This window comes from Chiloscyllium plagiosum, chromosome 3 (assembly GCF_004010195.1).
Source record: "Chiloscyllium plagiosum isolate BGI_BamShark_2017 chromosome 3, ASM401019v2, whole genome shotgun sequence".
In the NCBI taxonomy this organism is placed as follows: Eukaryota; Metazoa; Chordata; class Chondrichthyes; order Orectolobiformes; family Hemiscylliidae; genus Chiloscyllium; species Chiloscyllium plagiosum.
In genome coordinates, this window is record NC_057712.1 from 31,418,216 (window position 1) to 31,436,529 (window position 18,314).

At 39.7% G+C, this 18,314-nt stretch overlaps 1 protein-coding gene across 1 annotated transcript in view; it reads left to right on the plus strand.

The window, feature by feature from the left end:
• The window catches only part of LOC122548600 (CUB and sushi domain-containing protein 1-like), a 2,366,391-nt gene that overhangs the window by 1,960,004 nt on the left and 388,073 nt on the right, over positions 1-18,314 (plus strand). Inside the window, exon 27 of the mRNA XM_043687435.1 lies at positions 8,035-8,226. Coding sequence (XP_043543370.1) covers positions 8,035-8,226 — 192 coding nt within the window. The remainder of the gene's footprint in view (positions 1-8,034; positions 8,227-18,314) is intronic.

The following is an 18,314-nucleotide window of genomic DNA, read 5'->3' on the forward strand; positions in this document are numbered from 1 at the left end:
AATTGTGATGAGGATGTTAGGAGATTACAGGGTGACCTGGACAGGTTAGGTGAGTGGTCAGGTGCATGGCAGATGCAGTTTAATGTGGATAAATGTATGGTTATCCACTTTGGTGGCCAGAACAGGAAGGCAGATTACTACCTCAATTGAATCAATTTAGGTAAAGGGGCAGTACAGAGGGATCTGGGTGTTCTTGTACACCAGTCAATGAAGGTAAGCATGCATGTACAGCAGGTAGTGAAGAAGGCTAATAGCATGCTGGCCTTCATTACAAGAGGGGTTGAGTATAGAAGCAAAGAGGTTCTTCTGCAGCTGTACAGGGCCCTGGTGAGACCACACCTGGAGTATTGTGTGCAGTTCTGGTCTCCAAATTTGAGGAAAGACATTCTGGCTATTGAGGGAGTGCAGCGTAGGTTCACAAGGTCAATTCCTGGAATGGCGGGACGACCTTATGCTGAAAAACTGGAGCGACTGGGCTTGTATACCGTTGAGTTTAGAAGACTGAGAGGGGATCTGATTGAGACATATAGATTTTTAAAGGATTGGACACTCTGGAGGCAGGAAACTTGTTTCTGCTGATGGGTGAGTGCCAAACCAGAGGACACGGCTTAAAAATACGGGGTAGACCATTTAGGACAGAAATGAGGAGAAAGTTCTTCACCCAGAGAGTGGTGGCTGTGTGGAATGCTCTTCCCCAGAGGGCAGTGGAGGCCCAGTATCTGGATTCATTTAAGAAAGAGTTGGATAGAGCTCTCAAGGATAGTGGAATCAAGGGTTATGGAGATAAGGCAGGAACAGGATACTGATTAAGAATGATCAGCCATGATCATATTGAATGGTGGTGCAGGCTCAAAGGGCAGAATGGCCTACTCCTGCATCTATTGTCTATTAATTTATGGATGGAATGTGAGAATTGCTGGTTACCAACATATGTTGCCCATCATTAATTGTGCTGGAGATGATGGTGGTGAGCTATCTCGTTTCCCTGCTTTAGTCCTTATGGTGTGGGTACATGTGCAGTGCTGTTTGGAGGAGAGTTCCCGAATTTTGACACAGTAACGTTAAAGCAATGATGATATGGTTTCAAGTCAAGATGAAGGAAATTTGCAGATACTGGTGTTCCCATGCATCTGCTGCGCTTGTTTACCTAGCTGGTATGGGCTGTTGGTTTGGAAGGCTGTTTTGTAGGAGTTTAGCTTAGTTACTGCACCGTGTAAAATGTGTCAATGATACATACTGATATTAGTGGTGAACTCTCTTTGAGCTTGCTCCTGGTAAAATTTCAGATTCTCATTCCATTTGATTCTACTTTAGATTTAATAATTTTAAGTGCTTGATTAATTTGGTAATTTTCTTTGCTGTTTCAAAAAGAATATTTAATTAAAAGGAAAAGTTGCCTCTATTTCCTTCTTAGATTTTAATACCTTCTTGATAATGATGGCCTTCCCTGAAGTTTAATTTTTGTGTGTACATCCCTCCACTTCAGTTACTTTAGACATCCACGATTGGATTTCAAGTCTCGGGGGCAATTTTTTTAAAGTGAGAGGGGAGGGATTTAATAAAGATAGTAGGGCATTGTTTTTTTACACCGAGGAGGAGAATGTAGAATGAACTTCCTGAGCAAGTAGTGGACGTGGCTGCAATTACAATGTTGAAAAGATATTTGAATAAGTACATGAATAGGAAAGGTTTAGTTGGATATAAGCCAGGAACAGGCAGATGGGACTACTTTAGTTTGGGATTATGTTCAGCATGGGCCGGTTCGACTGAAGAGTCTGTTTTCAAGCTGTCTGACTCGAGAAAAGTTAGAAAAGATAAAGTCAATGTAGACCCAGAGGACCATGGAGCTGCTCTCACATTACAAGTACTCATACATACAAACTCAGGTCTTCCCTTTGTAACTGAGCATTTTCATTCATTCAGACCTTTTTTGACTAAAATTTAAGCCAAAAATATCATTAGTCTATCTGCTCACTTCACAGTCATTACTTTGAAGACCCACAATTTACTGAAAGATATTAGAATAGGAACTTGGCAAAACAAAATAACTTGAAGTTTCTTGTTATGTATTCCACAGACTAAGCAATCTTTGTGGGAAGTCAGTAATTCTAAATATAAGAAGTCATATTTAACAATGTATTGCCAGCATCGAGAATACCAGTCTGTGGTTGTATCAAACCAATGACATCTGTACTCAGTGATAACCAGAAGACAGCAAGTGCAAGTCATAAAGCTAAATAATCCTTCTATTATCTCTATTGGCTTTGAACATCATTGTGTTTTCAGTATCTGATGCACATATCTCTTTTAGACCTTATTCTATTCTGTATGCTTGTTGTCATTTGTACTTTGTAGACTTGGGAATTACATTCTTTTTCTTTAAGAATGTATTTATTTTGAACCCTCTGTAACTCTTCCTTAAAAGCCTCCCATTACTCTGATGCTGTTATACCTTCATCTAGCACTTTGTAGTTAACTATTTCTAAATCAGTTCTCAGCTTTGTAAAAATTGAGAAATGGAAACTTTTAATATTGATCTACCTTTTGGCCTTTTCCTTGACTGTATTAAGTCTAACAATCACAAACATAAAAATAGTTTCCTAATAATGTCTATTCCACCTGCCTAGCTTCATTCCCTAAACTTAAACCCTGAACTATCCCTTCCTCTGAGGAAGGACTCGACAATTTGGGGGCACAGTTTTAAAATATATGGGTGCTTCCCTTTAGGAGTCATTTTTTCTCTCAGGATCATTATTGTTTGGAATTCTCTTCACTAGAGAACAGTGATGGCGAGGTCACGGTTTTTAAAGGGAGTGGAGGATTAATGGGACCAGTCAGGGAAATTACGTACTGAACTCCATCAGATCAGCCATGATGTTCGTGAATGACAGAGCAGGCTCAATGGACAGGAAGGCTTCATCGTGCTACTATTTCTTCTGATCTTATGATCTTTTTCAACCTGCTAAATAACGGCTAAGGAAGTTCTCCTGAATGCATTTTAAGCATATTATGCCTTGTCCTGTGCCTATTACAGTGAATTTAAACCAGTTGTTATTAGAGTAATGGAAATCCCCTGCAGTTGCTGCTCTGCTGATTCCACACATCTCAGCTTATTATGTCCCACTGACTGCTTAGGAATCTGTTGTCCATAATCGTGTATTTCTGCTTTTTTTTCCCTCTCCTTTGTGCAACTAAAACAATTTAATTTGCTGGTACTCTGCCATTTCATTTTCCTTGCAGTTGTATTTGTTTCTTTAATCCATGTTGAAATCTTGCCCTTCAGACCTCTTTTGGACACCCTGTAGGCAGCATTGCTCAGTTACCATTCTGGGCTTTATTTAAGCCTTACCTCAATAAAAAACTATGAAATCATACTTTCATGTGTTTACTTGTATCCTCAGGCCAACTTCCTTATTTCTGAAATTCTCTGTATTGCTATGTAGGTATTAAACACTGACAACTTGCTTCCTTGTTTATTTTATAACCTTGAATTGTCCTGTTTTCCACAGTCTCCTGTTACTTTTTCTCCTTTCATTGCCAATTTTGATTATCTCCCTTATGAATTCCACACTCACATAGCCAATAACTTTCCAGGCTGCTTCAATCTCTCTCACCAGCACAATTTTGATCCCAACCATGTCCAAGTGCAACCCATCTGAAGCTGGTCCCAATGTCCCTTGCATCTAAAGCCCTCCCTCCTGTGCCATTTCTCCAGCCACATAGTCATCTGCGTAATCTTCCTAATTCCATAACCATGAGCAGGTAACACCAGGAATAATCAGGACATTACTAAATTTGAGCTTCAGAATAATAGTTTCTTTCCAAGCTTCTGTTACTCAGTTACCTCCCTTGACAACAGTTATTGGCTTGGCACAAAGAGGGCAAGAGTCAAATCTGTATCAACTACCTTTATTTTAGTTTAGTTAAAATGGACATAACCTTTTCCTAACCCAATGCTGTGAATTGTAACAGCAGGCATGCAGTTCATACAAGTTTAAAATTCATGTGCACACCCACTAGATTTGACATTCCCAGAACAGTCAACAAAAATAATGCTAATAGCCATGAAGGGAAGCTTACACTGGTCAGGTACTTTCTCCCAGTTCTTGGGGTCCTGTCCATACTTCGAAGTAATGGGGTTCACGACTTCACAAAAACTCCTCTCTGGAATGTTCACTGATGGCACACTGAAGTCCCTCATTTTTTATCCTTTGTCCTTATCTGAATAAACTGTGGTTTCTCATTCTTGTTGATTCTTGGTTCATCTGAGAGCCGGTGTCTTTCCACTGTAGACTCCCTCGAAGGGCACCTTTAGGATGACCTCATTATTCTTCCATCAAATAAGGATTTCTCCCATACTATCCCTCAGAGCTGAGCCAGCTCAAACCAATTGGAGCCAGCAGCTATGGTTTGGTAATTCCAGTTCACAGCTACTGTCTTTGTGTGCGAGCAGTCTCTAGCCAACAATTCCTAAACTGTTCCTGTGACTCCTCATCCTTTTTCTACCATTGTCCTTGGATATCGGTATGGTATACAATCTCTAACAGTACATCATCCTCTGTCAACAACCGAATTATCTCTGCCTGCTGCAAATGATTTTGTCAGAGTGATCTACAAAGAATAGCACTTTTGACCAAATGTATAATTTAACAATACCTGATGCCATTTGTTTGGATATGTTGTAATCTCAAATGACAATTACTTACATTAAAGACACTGCATAAATATAATAACATTGTCCCAAGGTGTTTTCAAGGATGTTACGAAAATAATTATGATGCAATCCATAGAGGGGGATATTCATTCAGATGATCTAAAGCTTGGTCAATAATGTAAGTTTCAAGATGTAAGTTTCCTTAAAAAAGGAAAGTGAGTTAGAGAGGCAGAGGGATGGGGAGGTAAGTTCTGAGCTTTGGGACTGAGGCAAGTGAACCATGTTCTTGACTAAACATTTTCTGTCTGTTGAAGTTTGAAACATGACATACACAACATCAATTTAATTATTTCTGCTCTTTTTTTGTTTCAGACAGGCAAATGTTGTAGTTATATGCTTTGTCCCTCGAAGTACATATCATACATGATCAAAATTGTCAACATGGTGTATCTGGCCTCTGGCTGAAGTTCTTTACTGTCTTTCTTTGGAACTGAGGCAGAAGCAAATTGTCCCCCCATGGTCTTCAACTTGTCAACATTTTAAAAATCATTTATTAATGTATGTTGTGATGGTACAAGTTGCTTTGTGTCTCTTGTAAGTGGTGTCATTAACATGTTCAGAAATTAGTTTTAGTTTTAAAGAATTTGACAATTGTGTTCAGCAATCTGGTTGTAATTCAAAGGAGTCGAATACAGTCAATTCTGCATTAGTATAATTCATCAACTCTCATTAAAATGCGTAGTTTAGCTGATAATTTGTTCAGAGGAAGTTTAAGATTAGATGCTTAATAAGAACGTTAGTTGCATTTGTAACCCCCTCATACCCCCCAACCCCCCAAAAAATCCAATGTTTAATCTTCCAGTGTGTGTCATTCCCCAGTATCATATGACCTTGCAGTCAATATTTTTAAAACTGAATCCAAGTTGAAGCTTTTGGCATTTCATATAGCTCTAAGTCTCAAGTGAATACTTAAGTAAATATGGACGCTTCTAGTCAACAGATGAATTCAGACATTCTGTTGCCTAAGGGTGGATCAACACAGAACAGCGATAAAATTTGAGTCTACCTATCCCTCTATTCCACCCTGGACAAAAGAAACACCAAAATCCAGGATGTAGTTAGATGTGAGTAGATGATATCAACTTTCCATTGTATTATGATAATCTCCCTCACCCGTGGACACAGGACTTTGAATTTGTAGAAAGACAAATTATGTATTGCCCTATTGTCTGATTTTAATTCAGCAAGAAGCTACGTTGCAGACTGGCTTCCACTGAAAGACATTGAATTAACCACAAGCCATCAAGATGCTGAGATAATTAACTGAAATACCTCATAAACTGAACATAAAAGTAGGCAGACAGACTCTCCAACTTCTCTTCTAATTTCAAGTTCATCTGAAAACTAACCTCCAAGAAAATTGATGTCAGAAAGCCTTACAACCTGCTGAGAATCCTTTGCTTTACAAGGTCCTCACTTGAGCTTGAAATCATCAGCTCCATCCTCGAGATTGCAGACCTGCTATTAAACAGACCAAAATAATTATAAGCTATAACAGTACATTGTATTTATATGTATCTAATCTTTTTAATGCAAGTGAAACATTGTGTTATTTTGGGGAGTAAGGAAATAAGAATAAGTTACTTTTTTTTATTTTTAAACTCATTAGCCTTGCTGTTGGAAATACTTACTTGGGATGCACATCATGAGTAAGAACGTATCCAGCCCTTATATTCAAAACATACTGATCATGGTCAGTGAAGGGGACACACAAATTTTGTCCAGAACAGGTTGCTGTGTTCACACCTCCATGCACCTTGTTACAGTTATGCATGGTTTGTTACCGTGTGGTATCATAAATATGAATCTTCAGAATGTTTGATCCATTGTTAAAAGTGATCTGGTGAAAAAAGGTCCCAGGTCAGCTATTTATTTCTAGTTCTGGCCTCTGACAATATACTTAACAAAGAAGACACTGAGCAATCCCTTTAACTTTGTAGCAAGAGTTTCTGTCAACTCAAAAGACTCCTGAAAGGAGATAGTTTGAATAAAGTGTTTGACAAAATGTATGCATTATAAGTTAAGTATATGTATTCTAAGTTGCAAGTTCTGTCGTTTTATGCGTTGCTTCTGTGGGGTCTCCAAATGTACACAGATTCCGCCAGTGGTTTGTGCTGAGTGAAATTAGTATATTTTTGTTTGAGAAGAAATGTGTGAAGCATCCGATATGCCATCCATTTCAGAGTGCACTGTGATCAGCTAACTAAGCAGCATCATCACCTTGAGTTCCCTGCCCTAATTGTAACTTTGTACGGTTGGTTGTGGCAAGGAAGCAGGTCCTCAGCCTGCCTTTCCCAGAACAGGGGACAAAAGCTGTTGGCATCAATGAGATTCGCATGCCAGTCACCTAGCTAAGGTTTCACAATTCAGTATAGCAGGAATTAAATCAAAATGCCACTTTCAGACTTTGAGAGGTGATGTCCTGCTGAGTCTGAATGAATGAGGTGTATGGGCGAATGGCTGATGAAATATATGGTGTGAATTCATCGCTGACTGAATATGCTGAGTCTGGCCACTCGGATGTGAAAATGCTGTGTAAGAAGGTAAAAGTCGAGTAGTTACTGAGTGATAAACTAATGTCTGATAACTTGTTATAGTACTTCATCCTTCCTAAGCTCCTGTGAAAGTTAAATTAGCTCACCCTGGATGATCTAATTGACAATCAGAAAACATCTCATAGAAATAAGATTTACAAACTCTTGTGCCTCTATCTTAGAAAGACCTGAGTTCAAGTCCCAGAAATGTGTCATAACAGGTCTGAAAGGATTGTCTAAAAAAATTCTATATCAAATTACAATTTAGAATTAGAATTAGGTTTGTTGTCTTTCAAGTACAGGAGTATAGTGAAAAGTTTACAATATCGCCCCTCGTGGTGCCATTTTAACTGCCAAGTACCAAGATACAAGTCTTGATACAAATTAGAGAAATAAAGTTACATTACTTTACAGTGATTCATAGCATAAGTTAGAAAAATAAGAATTAGAGTTAAAAGGATAAACATTACGGTCAGATAAACACATTGTCAATAAATGTGTATTGAAAAGAACATTAGACTGTCAACCATAACTCCCGATTACATGCCTGCAATGGTGCATGTTGTCATGGGGACTGGGACTCCCTGACTGAACTGCAATACATAACGGTGTGTTTTATAAGGCCATTTCAGAGATGAACAGTTCATGGATAAGAATCAACTTCAGAAGACAGTTAAAGATCAAATTTGCCATTGTAGAATAGAGTAATGTGTTGGTGAAGAAAAGGGAGGGCGGCTGGGAATTTTTGTTCTATTAAAGATTAATTGTATTTTTTTATTCATACAGCTTCAACAGCCACTACCTGCAATGATGCTGGAGTTCCACAGAATGGAACCAGGAGTGGAGACAGCAGAGAGCCTGGAGATACTGTGACTTTTCAGTGTGATCCAGGTTATCAGTTACAAGGAACTGCTAAAATTATGTGTGTGCAGGTGGACAATAGATTCTTCTGGCAACCTGATCCTCCAACATGTACAGGTACATTACAGAATGAGTAATGATGCCAATCATTCATTTTCACATGTTAAGTTGATTTTACAAAGGAAACGAGTATATCACATTATTTAATTGGGATCAATCGCTAAAGCAGGTGAACAACATGAGCAGCATGTTCATCTGACTGCAGAGGTGGATTTCCTTTCTCTTTTTGAGTGAGTGTAACTTTCCTCTGACTTCAACCATGCTGTTCCCATTCGTCTTTTTGTGGGTCAGAAATGACTAGCAAGCAATTGCATCCTGAACCTGCTCCCAACCTCTCGAAGTTGAATTTCTCAATTTAGATTTTCTCCGCTCTCAATTTTTACCTGGTGATGCAGGGTTTGGAAGCCCATTGAGTGTGACAAAGAATTAATTTAACAATGATTAAAATGTGAGTTATGTGTACTGAGCAATTAGTTGAAGTGTCTGAGATGGTGATACAAATGTAATCTCATAACACCAAAGTAGTGATTCAGCTGGAAATTATAGATTTGACCTGATTTTCATTTCCATTGACTTCAATGAGTGGTCAGTCTGTTACCATCTATTTGTTTCTATGCTGAAGTTTAATTTCAGCATCAAAATGTTAACTGTGCTTCTCTGTAAATGACTTTAAGTTATATTTGAGCCAGGTTTTCTCCTCAGGCAAGCAAAAGCCATAATCCAGAAATGGAGTTCTGATAATTATTTAAAGATCCACACATATTTTTTAATATCAGAGAAACTCTTATAGCTCCATTATGCTGCAGTGTAACTAGAGCAAGAAATTTATTACCACTCAGATCTACTCATAAACTGGCATGTTTGGTGCCTCTGGGATTTTTATACAAAGTGTGTAAGTTGCAAATCGTGCCACACAGGGTGTGTGTAGGAATTTTGTAGGACAAGTTATTGGATAACATCATGTCAATCACCAACTGTGAAGATAATCTTCTCTGAAATCCCCATTGAATGAAGGTCAGCAGCCTAATGCAAGATTTGATGCATTATTCTTTATCTGAGTCACAGACACCTCTCAAGTGGATCTACAGGTCTGAACATTTAACAAATGGCAGTATTGAGATTAGACAGGAGTTCAAGAAAATGCTGGCTTCCTGGATGTCATGAAAGCAAGTAATATGATAGGATGTACTTTAAACTTTTCTAATATGTTGACCACCTGTCGGCCAGTTTTATTGGTAAACTACTTGTCTAGAAGTGGAAAGGTGATGAATTTAATGGACATCAACTGATCTTGAAGTACATAAAGGAGTTTGCTTGTTGGACTAGGGTATAAAACACCTGAAGCACCTCTAGAATGTGCTATAAATATACTTAGATTATGGATTCAGCCCTTATCTAGACAGATTTTACCTTCAGCAACCCTCAGTTCCAGGGAATCTAGACATAATGACATGAAAACATGTCTTGTCAAAAAAATTGGCACTTGGCTCAAGAGATTTTATTGACAGAGCGACCTTCTGACAGTGGGTTGCTCACCTACTTCCTGATCTGTTGCTTCAAAAGTTAAAATTTGAGGTTGATCTGGGGTTGGACTTGAGGTTTACATTTTTTAACACTTCACATGGCTCCAATCTATCTATCATTAAGGTTTAATTATCGCACCTTTAAATCGTGATTATATTTTCACTTCCATTTCTCTCAGATGTATAGAAACATCACGGTGGCACAGTGGTTAGCACTGCTGCCTCACAGCGCCAGAGACCCGGGTTCAATCTCCGCCTCAGGCGACTGACTGTGTGGAGTTTGCACGTTCTCCCCGTGTCTGCGTGGGTTTCCTCCGGGTGCTCCGGTTTCCTCCCACAGTCACAAAGATGTGCAGGTCAGGTGAATTGGCCATGCTAAATTGCCCGTAGTGTTAGGTAAGGGGTATGGGTGGGTTGCGCTTCGGCGGGGCGGTGTGGACTTGTTGGGCCGAAGGGCCTGTTTCCACACTGTAAGTAATCTAATCTAATCTAATCTAAAAAAACAACCGGACCCTGTAGTTAGTATCACTGCTCCTCTATAACAAAGTACTGCTTAAAATACAACAGAAAACCTGCTTCCCCATGTTGATGGCCTGAATATTCTGAGGATTGCTGCTCAGTCCAACTTCTCAACAATGCCATTGTGTTCAATGTTTCTGACTGTCCAATGCTGGATTCTTCATAAATTTGGAAAGCCTTAAAGCAAACTGCTTAAACCTAGTGCTGAACTATTGGGGGAAATCATAAAACATCTCATTTTACAGTTCTAATTGAGACATTGAAAGTTTTAGGACATTTATAAAGCTTTTCATTATGTTAATGAATGAGCAGGTGAATGCTTTACAACAGGAACATGAATGAGTGTATTAGTGTCTGCATGAGGAAATAGATGAGTGTATGCTTAAGCGGTTAATTGAATGAGTGTCTAAGTAAATGTGTGGACGCATGAATGAATGAGGTGTATGGGCGAATGGCTGATGAAATATATGGTGTGAATTCATCGCTGACTGAGTATGTAGATAAACAGGTGAACATAGTGAATGAATAAGGTCTGTAAGTGGAGGGGTGAATGGTTTGAATGAATGAGCATCTGAATGAAGACATGAATGAATGAATGAGCAAATTGCTGCAGATGCTGGAAGCTGAACTGGAAACAAAAAAATGCTGGAGATCACTGTGGGTCAGGCAACTTCCATGGAGAGAAAGCAAGCTAATGTTTTGGTTCTACATGATAAAGAGTCAACTAGACTCAAAACATTACTTGCTTTCTCTGCGTGGATGCTGTCTGACCTGTTTGTTTTCAGAAAGAATTAATAAGATGTCTGAGTGAATGCCTGTTAGTGTGGGTGAGATCCAAAAGAGTTAGCGGATTGGGACTGGTCATTTCAGTTTGTGGAGGTGGCTCAAGGGGAAGCACAGAGAGGAGCTGTGAACTCAGAACATGGTCAGGGACTCAGTTGGAGAGTACATGGAGGAGGTTCAGCAAGAGACTAAGCAGTGGATTGAGGATTCAGTTGCTTTGTTATATTGGTGTTAGACAAGGATTTTCCCTTCTCACATTTCCTGGCTAACTATGCAGGTAAGTAAATCTGAACCATTTGAAGCTAACTCAAGGGGTTAGAGACTTTGTTTGGATGATCCTGGTGTGGAGGAGGACTGCTCGTTGCAAGTTCAAGCATGAATAAGTGAAACGTCTGCATTATACGTCTTGCCTCCAAATAGCTGGAGACCAGAAATTAGTACATTTCTTGCGACTGATAAGACCTTACTCTCATAGAGTTCATATGTGGGTAAGTATACAAACCAAAGGGAGAAATCCAGATCCTTAACATATCTGTGATGATTATGGCATAGCTATGCCTTATTAGAACTAAGCATGCTATTTGAAGGTAGGTAATAGTCTCAGATAATTTCTTCCCCTGTGGGGTAGTAACATCAATCCTATCAAGTCTTAACTCTTAGATTAATCATTTGTGGATTTGATCAGACTAAATGCAAAGACAAAAATTATCAGGGAAATTCTCCAGATCTAAATTAACTGTAAATAAAAGTTCAAGAAAACTTCAAATCACTTCAGTGATTTTTTATGCACATTGAACGAAAAAAAAATGGCCTCGCTGGCTACTTCAGCAGGCATTAGGAAACAAGTAAAGTGAAGCAAGTATTCAGGCCAGGGTCATGCAGGACATTCAGACTCAACAGTTTGGTCAGTGAAGCAAATCTGATAGTTTGCCTGGTCACTTTCTGAATCAACTAAGTTTGTTGATTCAATTTTACAATATGCCATAATGCAAGTTGAACATCTTGGAATGTATCATTAGAAAAGTAGTTTTATTGTTCTCCACAACTATATTGCAGCTTTTTGATGCTGTGAATTTCAATGTGTCCCATACTGTGGTCTGATCAGGATATGGCATTCTACAACTTCAGTATATCTTTCACTTGACTGGATGCATGTTTGCTCGCTGAGCTGGAAGGTTTGTTTTCAGATATTTCATCACCGTACCAGGTAACATCTTCAGTGAGCCTCCAAATGAAGCACCAGTGGTGTAGCCCGATTTCTATTTATATGTTTGACTTTTCTTGGGTTGGTGATGTCATTTCCTATGGTGATGCCATTTCCTGTTCTTTTTCTCAGGGTTTGGTAAATGGGATCCTAGTCAATGTGTTTGTTAATAGAGTTCCGGTTGGAATGTCTTGCTTCTAGGAATTCTCATGCATGTCTCTGTTTGGCTTGTCCTTGGATGGATGTGTTGTCCCAGTCGAAATGGTGTCCTTCCTCATCTTTATGTAAGGATAGTAGTGAGAGTGGGTCCCATCTATCTTAGGACAAGCCAAACAGAGGCATACACGAGAGTTCCTAGAAGCATGGCATTCTAACAGGAACTCTATCAACAAACACATCAACTTGGATCCCGTTTACCACCCCCTGAGAAAAAGAACAGGAAATGACATGACCATAGGAAATGATGTCAGCACAGGAAATGACATCACCAACCCAAGAAAATTCAAACATATAAATAGGAAGTGGGCTACACCACTGGTGCTTCATTTGGAGGCTCACAGAAGATGTTACCTGGAATTGTGATGAAACATCTGAAAACGAACCTTCCAGCTCAGTAAGCAAACCTACATCCAGTCTTCCTTTTGCACTTTCACAATTGTGTGATCTGTGCTTTTGTTTTTGAGTAGAATTCATCATCGCTCACACAGCTTACCTTGGTACAGCATAGCAAACATTACTGTAGCTGTTACTGTAGGTGGAAGATCTTACAGTAGCAACAACAACACCTTGCATTTATACAGCACTTTTAAAATAGTAAAACATCCCAAGGTATTTTACAGTAGCAAGCAATCAAATCAAATGCATTGTAAACAGAAAACTGGAAAGGGACATAGTAGAATACCAGAAAAAGGCATGCGATCCTTTAAAAGCAAAAGACTGGTGAGGTAAGAAGTCAAAACCTGAAGGAAACTATACAGGGATGGCTGTGCGGAGAAATACGGACTAATTAATATACAAGTTGACTGGATCTTGAGGGATTGCTTTTCCTTCACTCTGAATTTTCTTTTCCTAATCTGAATTTAATTTTGAAAAAATAACATTTTTAAAATGAAAATTTTGACCGCAGGAGTTATATCATGGCTGCAACCCCACTTTCACAGAGAAACAATTTCACAAAGTCTTTTATGCAAGGATTTTCCAAGAAATGAAAGTTGCCTTTTGATTTAGAAATAGCCAATCAATTTCTAGCTTTCGGAGCTTTGTGACGACTTTCTCTCTCACTCAAAAATTAACAACAGCATGGTGTTACTTTATTATGCGGAGTCACACAGTGGTAGTTCAATTAAGTAAATTATTCATATTTTTCCTTTGATTCTGACTACAGTGTTGCTATCCAATTCATCTCCTCAATGAACTCTGGCAAATGTAACAAATACATGCATGATAAAGTGGGTGTGTGTTCAGCATTTGATTGATTTTAAGTGTTCACAGATACACTAATTTTGATTGCGTATTTCAAGGGACACCAATACTATTGCAAAAACATCAATGTTGCTGTTCATCGTCATTTTCTTTTAATGTTGGAATTTGTTTAATCCAATAAACAGTTTTTTTTTGCAAAATACATGCGCATAATAATAATATGTTAGTGCAAAGAGCAACCTTGAGGGGTCACAGCTACATAAAGAAACTATCCACTGATGCATCCACTGCACTGTAATAAATTCTCAGAGGTTCTATAAACCTATCACAAACAGCTTTTCTGTAGTCTGCTAATGTGCACCTTCCAGTGTGATGTGGATTACTAAGATTCAGTAAAACCTCTTATTAAAATTCAAAACAGTCAAACTATGGATGCAGATAGGTTTGGACATTGTGTTAGTCACATCAAATTTGGCTTGGTAAATTATTGTTCAGCTGTGGAAAGTATTTCTAACACAGCTTTCTGTATTTGTGGAGGCATTTGACTTCATTCTGATCCATCAGTAAAAGAGACAAACTTGCATTTATTTTAGATTCCCTACAGAATGGAAACGGGCCCTTCAGCCCAACAAGTCCCCACCTCCAGAAGAGTAACCCATCCCTCTATCTTATATTTACCCCTGACTAATGCACTTAACACTATGGACAATTTAGCATGGCCGATTCACCTGACTTGCACATCTTTGGATTGTGGGAGGAGACTCACATAGACACGGGGAGAATGTGCAATCTCCACACAGACAGTTGCCCGAGGCGGGAATCAAACCCCGGTCCCTGGCACTGTGAGGGAGCAGTGCTAACCACTGAGCCACTGTGCCACCTTTCAATGATTCCAGGACATTGTCTCAGTATTTGTGAAGTATAGCCACTGTAGTAATTAACAAGCCAATTTAAGTGCAGCAAACGACTAAAATCAGTGTTGTGATAATGACCAGAAAAGCTATTGCCTGTCATGTTGATTGAGGGATTAATATTGACCAGAACGCTGGAGATAGCTCCTCTGCTTTTCAACAAAGTCTTGCCATGGGATTTTTTGCATCCAACCAAGAGGGCTTCAGTAGAAGACCTGATCCAAAGGAGAGCATGCCTGACAGCACAGCACAGCACTCCTTCTGTACTGCACTGCAGTATCAGTCTTGAATTTTGTGCACAAGTCTGGCGGCTGGAACTTGAACCCACAAAGTTCAGATTTTGTGATGAGGGTGCTACCACATGAGGAACTGTTCAGTTCTGAGGTAAAACACCATCTTTTAGCAGTTTGATGTCAGGCATGTCAGTTGTAAGGATTGTTTACATGACAGCAATTGTAAAATTTGTTTGCTGTGAACTTCTGCGATACACATTTTCTTGTTTTTAGTTTAACGTTTATTTTGCAGAAAATAATATTTATTACATCAGTAATCGATGCCACTATTCTAATAATGTCAATCAAAATTTATCAAATAGAGCTACAAATATGCAAAATGGTTCTGTTAGAGGAAAAAAAAACACCACACAGAAAAGGATAATGCTGTGGAGTGTACCGTTAAAAAAACAAGGAGGCTGTCATAATTCAGTGTGAATTAAACACAGATCTGACCCAACATTGATCCATGTGGTGTGCTACTTGACACTGGCCTCCAGTCACACCAACAGCCTCTACCACCACCCTCTGTCTCATGCCACTAAGCCAGTTATGGATTCAATATGCCAGGTTACTGTTGATCCCATGGGCTTCTGTCTTTATCAATCTCCCATTTGGCACCCTGTCAACTACGTCAACTGCCACAACTTTCATCTATACTCTGGTCACCACCTTGAAAATTTCAATCAAATTTGTTTGGCATGACCTTCCTCTGACAAAACCATGCTGACTATCCCTGATCAAACCTTGCTTTTTCAAGTGGAAATTAATCTCTCCTTCAGAATTTTCTCTGTAGTTTCCCGACCACTGATGTGAAGTGCACTGGTCTGTAACTCCCTGGTTTATCTCTACCACCCTTCTTGAAGAGTGAAACCACATTAGCTGTCCTCCTGTTCCCTGGCACCTTTTAGAGAGGACTTAAAAATTTGGGTCAGAGCCCTTGTAGTTTTCTCCCTCATCTCCCACAGCAGCCTGGGATACAATTCATGTGGACCTGGGGATTTGTCCAATCTATGCACTCCAAAACCTCCAATCTTCCTCTGTGAATCTGCTCAAGAACTCACACTCCATTAACCTGAATTCTGTATCTACATCCTCCTTCTCTCAAGTGAAGACCAATGTGAGGTATTAACTTAACAGCCTATCACTGTCTTCTAGCTCCATACACAGTGCTTTTGGACCCAAATGGGCCCCAGTCTTTCTAGTTATGCTGTTCTCCTGATTTAATTGTAGAATCCATTGGCATTCACACTCATCTCAGCTGCCAGTGTTTTCTCATGCTACTCTTTGCTCAACTAATTGCTTTTTTAAGTTCTCCCCTACATTTTCTATACTCCAGTGGGGCCTCTGTTGATTATTTTGATTTGATTTGATTTGATTGATTTATTGTCATGTATATTTTGTTACAAAATACGGTGAAAATGTACAGTGTCACCACTTTCTCCACGATCTTAAAACACAGAAACATAATGCAAAACAAAGCATATAAACGCAGAAGAATAAAGAAATAAAGAAATGCGTCTATCTTTACAGTCCTCCTTGTTAAGAACTCTGTCATTGGCCATCATTGCCATGCATGAGTTGCCTTCACTGCGCTGCCACCACTGGAACAAACGTTGCCACTCTTTGGTGCCATCTTACTTTCACTAGTGTCCTCACCATTATGAGTCCTCGATTAACCTTGCCATTGTAGACACCACCAATGCCACTGAGTCCCACACGGGCCCAACCTCAAACTCTGCCACCGCTGTGAGTCTGCTTCCGGCCCACCTCACCAATTTGGCTGCTGCTGATGCCGTCAGATCTCGTGCCGGGAACCCAAATTCACCTCTGCCGCAGCAGCCATGAGTCGGCACTAGGTCCGTCTCATCGAACCAGAAGCCACCAAGAACCCAGAATCTCTAGTTAACCCCTCCCACTGGCAACTCATGGTCAAGGATGTTGTTCCCATTCTGTTTCAGGTGCAGACTATCCTGCTTGAACAGGTCCCATCCTCCCCAGAAATGTTCCGGGTCATCCAGGAATCTGAAACTCTCTTCCGCACCAACACTTGAGCCACACATTCATTCGTCCTGTTATCCTACTTCTGTACTCGTATGTGACACTAAGAGTATTCCAGAAGTTGGAACCTTTGAGATCTTGGTTTTTAATCTACTGCCTAACTCCTTGAGTGAAGCTCCCCAATTTCTTATGGATCTCGAAAGACACCCCAAATTGCCAAACTCTTGAATGAGGATGAACAGACTCCCCTTCTCTATTCACCTGATCCCTCAGTTGGTCACAACAAAGTAATTTTAAGTAAGTTATTTTCCCATTGTTACCCACAAACACTCTCCATTAATCGCTATTCGCCCTCCTAGCCAGATCGCTATCTCCTCCCTTGTCGGTCCAATTGTTCTTCTCTCTCTTCGGTCTCTATCCCCACCTATTGTTTATGCTTAACCCTCTCCCCTTACATTGTTTTGCATATAAAATGAAATTTTCCAAGCTACCATCAGTTCTGAGGAAAGTTCACCGGGCCCAAAACAGTACCTCTGATTTCTTTTCACTTCTCTGCCAGACCCGATGAACTTTTCCAGCAAATTCTTGTTGGGGTTTTATTTTAAAGAAGTATTCCCTCCCTTTTCCCAGACCGAAGGAATTTGGATTTTTAATAGGAGCCAATTTACTAAACAAAAGAATATATTTGTTAGTCACTACCAGAGCAGAAGCAACACCCATGCACAGAGGTTAGAAAGGAGACATGGGTCCAAAAAATGTTAAAATTTATTCAGATCAGGCCCTGGGCCATTTGTGATGTGTAGATGGTGAAATTTTGATCATTGAGCAGTCAATGTTGAGACGCTTTCTTTTCAGGTTAGCTCAAACACTTTTGGTTTTTCTTTTAGAAATAACTTGGTAACTAGCTCCCAGCTCTCAGTGAGAGAATTGTTTCCTGTAGTGCAGAAGTGACTAGTGGAGAGTTCTTCAATGGGGACTGTCACTGCACATCAGCATATTAACATCAGGCTTATAAATATGAGCACCTCAGCCCACTAACATACCAGGATAAAGACTCACTTTTGATCCCTGTCTTTAGGTATTCTTGAAAGGAAAAAAATGCAAACATGTCTCTTGCCCAGACTGCTGTGTTCTTTTGCCACCTTGCTTACAGGAGAAAGTGAGGACTGCAGATGCTGTAGAGTCTGAGTCGAAAAGTGTGGTGCTGGAAAAGCACAGTAGGTCAGGCAGCATCCAAGGAGCAGGACAATTGACATTTTGGACATAAGCCCTCAGGATGAAGGGCTTATGCCCAAAATGGTGATTGTTCTGCTCCTCGAATGCTGCCTGACCTGCTGTGCTTTTCCAGCGCCACCCTTTTTGACTCCACTTTGTTCATAGTCTGATATACTGACTACAGGTTACAGTTCAGTTTGATTTGAATTTCTCCATTGAAGCTTTTGGTGTAACATTCCAAGTTGCAGATTTGCATTTGCAGTGATCTTTGACTGTATCCAGTCTTTTTTGTTGG